General features: G+C 37.6%; 1 protein-coding gene across 1 annotated transcript; it reads right to left on the minus strand.

Moving 5' to 3' along the window:
- Positions 1-220: 220 nt before the first annotated feature.
- On the minus strand, positions 221-5594 carry LOC119798645 (coxsackievirus and adenovirus receptor-like). The gene is made up of 3 exons (XM_038308202.1): positions 5588-5594; positions 1393-1740; positions 221-1215 (listed from the first exon to the last, which is right to left on the minus strand). The coding sequence occupies exons 1-3, from the start codon at positions 5592-5594 to the stop codon at positions 1064-1066; spliced, it is 507 nt and encodes a 168-aa protein (XP_038164130.1). The 3' UTR covers positions 221-1063.
- Between the last annotated feature and the right edge of the window lie 1129 nt (positions 5595-6723).

Here is a 6723-nt window from a genome sequence, read left to right on the forward strand (position 1 = left end):
TCCACCGAGTCAGACAAACTTTGGAAAACCAACATACAGATTGGAGTCAAGGATCCTTCACTTCTCTGGAAACGTGAGTCAACAACCAGATCCTCTTCTTCAAATTCACGAATCAAATTTCCCACTGAGCCTGAACTAATAGTCTGTCTTCCCCTCATCTTCCAGTTCCGGCTGAGCAGAGTTCAGAGCGACTTTGCACCGAGCTGAACATCTTCAGTAAAATCTGTCAAACTTTTCATGTGGGTCCGAGCCTTAGATAAAATCATGACAGATTATTGAGTGACAAATTATATAACACAGCATACTGTACATTAGTGAATTGTTTTTTTCTGCTACAATGGATAGATGGTGATTTTGTAAACAGATTAAAAAGAAGATAACTCTCAGCAGGTCAACAGTGCAGATTTTTTAGCTCCTTCACTTCTTTAATTGGATGCTGGTCATACCTCATCCTTTATAAACTTGGTAGTTTGTCTTCTGTTTAAGATATGAGTCTTTTGTTCCATGATCAACCGAACCTGAATACTGAGGCCTCCTTGTTGGGGTGGAAAGCTTAAGTCTTGCAGGAATGAATTATAAAGGAAGCTACTGTGTTATGGCTAACATTTAAATAAGAAATTATTAATGCTTTGCCTGGTAACATTAAATCACTGTTTTCATTAAGTCCACATCACAGCTCTCCATAGATCACAGTGAAAGGTGTTGAGGTTTAACCTTTCCATCTAATTCAGCTTTCCCTTTGTTCACTAACACTGAAAGAACATTATAAGATCATTAAAGCTTGTTTTATTATACTGGTTCAGATGTTCTTTTAGCACATGTGACATGATCCATCTTTCCCTAAAACCTCTATTGGTCAAAGTAGCACCAATTATTCTACATTTTGAGGCATGTGATCTCAGCAGACGTCATTTGAGGAAAAGGATTAGAGTACCAATTAATAGACCCCAAACACCAGAAGCAATCTGAGAAACATAACCCCAAGCTTTAAGTTGACCAGTGATACAAGTAGGAACTTAAAGCCAGCAGAGCAGCAGCTGGTAGAGAATCAATTCCAGATGTGTCAGTGCTTACACACATTTGATGTGTTTAACACCATCTTTTTTTTCTTACAAAGACAAACCAGGCAAAGTACACTAAAGAACAAGACGGTTACAGGTATCAGCACAAAATGTTGGCGGCTAGTTCCATCTTCTTTGCTTCCATCCTTCTCCCCTGTAGAAGAGAACCAGATGTTAGTTTGACTAAGATGATGGAAGATCACCTACTGCTCCAAGACCAGCTGCTTTCTACAGAGGCACACCAACAGCATTTATACGAAACACCGACATTGGATCTGAGCCATTTCCCTTAAGCTGCTGGAGGTTTTGATCCAAAGACGGAAAGACTCACCTGCAGCAGAAGGAGTAGCTACAACCAACTGGATGGTGCGGAGGAGATCCAGTTGAGGTTTTCCTCCCTGAGCAACCAAACACTGATACAGTCCTTCATCATCAGCCGTCACATTCTCCAGCACCAAAGACAGGTCTCCATTCTTCATCTGTCTGTCCTTCAGATGAACACGGTTCTTTAAAGATGGATGCTGGTTCTCCTCGTCAAACTGCTCGTCTCTGTACCTCAGAACATATTCGGACGCCTGATCGGTTCTTCTCCACTCTCCAACATGGACTGGGTGGTTCTCGGCAGCTCTGCATGGGAGAGTGATGATCTCTCCAGGTTCTGCTGTGACGTTGCTCTGATCTACAGGAGATGAACAGAACCAGACAGGTTCAAGAGATTAAGGTCTAAACAACAAAAATAGATATTGAACCTATCTATGATACCTGAAAAATGAAAGAACTCTTTTCCCTTTTAAAAAAACATGCTAAATGTTAAATACCCTGTACTTATATGGTGGTGGAAAGCAAAAAAGCTGTTTTTCTTTCTTCCACTGGACCTAATGCAGTTTGGAGGAAGAACTAATCAAAGCCAGAATAAGTCGGGCTGCACACCCCTCTGGTTGATTTTATAGATAAGATTGTTGGAGGTACCAGTTCAAATTTGGGATTGTGAGTAAATAATGTATGATATAAAGAAAATAAGATGTTGAAAAGGTGAAATCTGAGGCAGCCATTTTGGAGGATCTAAAACTAAAGCTCGAAGTTTTTAGCAGTTGTAGTTGAAATTATCTTAGGGGAACTTCAGGTTCTGAGTGACTCAGGCTAGATGCAGAATAAGAAGTTTGGTGCTGCTCAGATGTTTTAGGGGAACCCTTAAACAAATTTAGGATTCAGGGAAATCTCTCAGGGCTCATTGTTCAGAGTCTAGCACGATTTCGGAGAACTTAAGACTGAACGATGGTCTCTGGGGATTTAATCTGACCACAGTCATCTACAAGAGGCCTAAATTTGTTATGATTTTTGTAAATTATCTAGAAAAATGTCCAATAAGAGAAAATTAGTCAAATAAAACTTTTATGACAAGCAGCTTTTAGTCTCTTTATGATTTAAAGCAAAAGTTTTCAAGATTAAAGAAAATAGGAAAGAGTAGAAGAGATGGTAAACGGCCTGTAATTTACCTATATAGAGCTAAGAGATACTATATTATGCTAATTATAGAATGAAGTCAGGACCTGTATTATATTTCACTTTACTAATGAAGAGTTTTGCCATATTAACATCAACTAACTAAATTTGGAGCTGTGGACTGTGAACATTATTCCATTCGTTTTTATCTGACTGACCTGAATTAGGTTTAAAATCTCATTGCAGTAACTGAGTCTAAGGGCCTAGCCTCTTACTAATACTGAAACCTTTCTGTGGGAGATGTTATCCCAGTGCATGTTTGAAACTACGGAAGGATGTCTAAAATAATCTATGATGGGGGCTTTGATTGAAAGTTGATGCCTTCTGTGTCATTCAGCAGGGTGTTTTTAGTGACAAGAGGACAGGAAGTGGAGGTAGGTTAGAAGAGAAGGGGCTTTTTCTGAAGTCATTTAAATCAAATATGACCAATTTTCAATAATATATATATATATACACACACATATATATATATATATATATATATATATATATATATATATATATATATATATATGTGTGTAGACTATTGCTTCATGGGAGCAAACTTTCATAATTTTTACTTCAGCCTTAAGTAAACCAGAACATGCTTCCCTTTTTTATCTGTTAACTTCAGTTTTCAAATCTATTAATCTAAATGGAAATATGAAGCCTAGCAGGGAGTTCAACTGAAGAAACTGATGGCTCTCCCCCTGCGACATACAATCAGCTTTGATCCACAAAAGCCTGACGTCTACAGACTCACCAACTTCATGTATCTCCACTCCACCCTTAGCAGCCCTGTTCTTTACTACTGTCCATGCATATCTATCAAAATTCAGCCCTATGTTTCCTGCTGAGATCTGAGCGCCAAAGACCAAGTAATTGTATCAATAAATTTCTCCTAATTACCTTTTCTCTTCATGTGAGTTTTTCAGATTATAAGCCATAATTTTTAGATTGTTTATTAATGGACTAAAATTAAACTGATCAAACTCAGCCCAGTTTTCAACAACTGTTTTTCCTGATTAAATCAAGACTATGACAGACCGACCAGATTTAAAATAAAAACCAACAGCTGATGTTTGGAGGGTTATTTATTATTTGGCTTGTAAAGTTTCACACTTTAAAAAATAATTTTCTAGTCTCTCTTTAATGACAGAAAACTTCCTGAAGCTGACCTTCTTCTGACTTTAGTAAAGTTATTTGAACGTTGGTAAGGACCTGATAAAAGCTCTATCTTGGATCTTTACACCTTACTGATTTATTTTCATGCGCCGGCGGCTGTTTTATCCACATGCATCTACTCAACCAATTATATAAACAAGTACAAATGTTATAGTTATATATTGTTAAAGCTAAAAACATCTTAAATAAGGAGCCTGAAAAGAAAACATATATACCTTTATAGTAAATAACTTAAATGTAAAAAAAATTTATAATAATGTAAACCTCACCTTGACATTCGGAGGGGAAAATTAAAGATAAAGTCAAAAGAAGGAGGAAAACCTCTATCTCTTTCTTGTCATCCATTTTTTTTTCTCTCAGGTGGCGTTCTCGAGGTCTATTTGAAATAAATATTTTCACACACTATGTATCTGCTCTCCTGTTCTCTGACAGCTCCCTTTAAATATCCAAGTGAAAATGGGAGCTTGGAGCTGGGATGTGCTTCCACTGAAGCTCAGGAGGAATGACTGCGACTCATTGCTTAATGTCTTCATCTGGGCTCAGAGAGACAGAAAGCGGAATTCAAAGGAAGGACTGGACTGGCACAGGGTGCAGGATCTCTGTAGATACTGTATATATAGCCTAGAGTGAGGAGCAGGATCCACCTCCAGCCTCAGGATCCACGTGATGAAAACTTTCTAAGTGCAGCTTTCACTCTTTTTACTCTTTGTTAACCCAGCAAGGATCTTTATTGAACAGAAACCAAACATCTTTCAGCAGAGTTGGACTCTTGGCTGTTGCAGAGAGGAGACGGGATTCAGAATCCATCCTAACTTAAACTGCAAGACATTCATGAAGACTTTCCATCTGATAAAATGTTGATTACAGATCTGATGATATGATTATAAGCAAACCAACACAGTCAATGAAAGTAATTATTTCTGAATAACATCAGTGATTTGTATTAGAAACAAAGCCTCAACAGCTGTGTTCTTGTTCCTGTAATAAAAGAGATGCTCTGTTTGCTTCAGCTGATCTAGAAACAGTAACTGGATAGGTCTGTCTGAGACTAATCGGCCCATTTATCCACAAACACCATCAATGCATTGGAAATATCTCTGTTTAAAAGAAAACTAGACACTAAAGTTTAGTGTTTGTGTTTTTAGTCATTGCCATTTCTCAAAGTGGATCAAATCCGCCATCTAGTGACGAGAAGTGATGTTGACTCAACATGAGGAGGATGTTTTATACATTTTTTTTTACCATGTTATGTATATGTTTATATATAAATATATATATATTTTTTTTAAATCTAGATTCATTTCTCTGTAATCTTGGAAGTAATCTATGTTAATCTAGATTAACATCACTCATATGTGTGTGCTACCTACAGAATTTAAAATAAAAGGTTTACTTTTTTATGTTTGCAAAATCTCATAGTTTCGTCTTCTTACTTACTAAATACATTATTGCTTGTTTGTTACCTTCTTTTTGCTGCAAAAATGTGTGTGTCCCACTTTAACAACATTGTGTCTCCAAAAATCTGACACACACGTCACCTCGACCACCTTCTCATATTTCGCAGCTTTCTCCGTGGCATGCTGGTCATGTATCTCCTCATGATAGTTCAGGTAGTTTGTAAGATGGGTCACCTGTGGCCACCTGGACAACAAGCTGCCAGCCCATCAGCCACGCTGATGGACCTAAATATGCATACATACTGTGTGGTAAAATACATAACTGATGCATATTTTAGCATTGACTAAAGTCAATGTATAGTTATCACAGAGATAAGTACAGATAAAATAGAGAATTTCAATCTGTGTGAATTTAAAGTTCATTAAGCCTATATAGTATCTGTTGACTCTAATTAATGTTACCTTCCATGTGACCCTCTTTTGGTCTATTTGTGACCTTCTAGAACAGTATTGCTCCATTGTGGCCCTCAGGGTCCGGTTTCCTGCAACTGTCACCTGTGTCTCTAACACATTGAATTCCAGGGCTAGTGTCACCTTCTCTGCATGCAGTCAAGTTCTCCAAGTCATGTTCATGACCTGATAATTTGACTCAGGTGACACATTTGAAAGCGTCAGAACACTGACCTGGCACTGAGGTCCCCTGCTTTAAAAGATAATATCATTCAGTGATTGAATTAAACTTTGCCAGAGAAATCAAAACAACATAACTTCTTTTACTGTTTCTGCAGTTTATGTCCTCAAGGGTATTAAGTTCAAAACAATCTTATAACCAGTCAGTAGGTGGCGCCTTGTAGTTAATTTACATCAGGATAGTAAACCCAGACAATGTGAAGTTTTCCTCTACATGAGAGAAATTGCCGGTCATTTAACCAGATGTGGATTCCCATGGTTACTTAGAGGATGAAATGTGTTAATGATTGGTGTTAATCATTCCCAGGTTTAATTAGGAAAGGTTCAGTCTTTGCTTCTTTTCTGAGTTGACATAGAACAATTAACAGGATCAATGCTGCTGCAACAATCAATACAATTCAGTTTATTTATTTAGACCCAATTGACAATACATGTCATCTCAAGGCACTTTACAAAAACAGTTCATAAAATCATATAGTTAGATTGGTTAAAGGTTTTCTACTTAAGGAAACTTAGCTGACTGCTTTGAGCCATTTCTTAATGACTTTTTGTATGGGGTTCCGTTAGTGCCAAAAATATGTTTATGTGTCTTCTGGTATGTTTATGTGTCTTCTGGTGTGTCCATGTGTCTATGTAAGGTGTGCATGTATCGTGCCCTATGTAATGGAAGCTGTATATGTAGTGGTTTAAAGTCTATATGTCAGATTCATATGTTGTGTCTATATGCTGTGAGCATATGTATCGTGTCTACATGAGGGATAACGTGCATTGCATTATTCTTCCCTTTATGTTGTTTGACCATGTTGTTGAACCCGTCAGCATGTGATCTCATTTTGCTGTTGTTTCCTTTGCTGTTGCAGCCTGTCGTTCTCCCCTGTCGTCTCCCTCTGCTGTTATACCTGTCATTG

This window comes from Cyprinodon tularosa, unplaced genomic scaffold (assembly GCF_016077235.1).
Source record: "Cyprinodon tularosa strain WSP-4 unplaced genomic scaffold, ASM1607723v1 ctg631, whole genome shotgun sequence".
In the NCBI taxonomy this organism is placed as follows: Eukaryota; Metazoa; Chordata; class Actinopteri; order Cyprinodontiformes; family Cyprinodontidae; genus Cyprinodon; species Cyprinodon tularosa.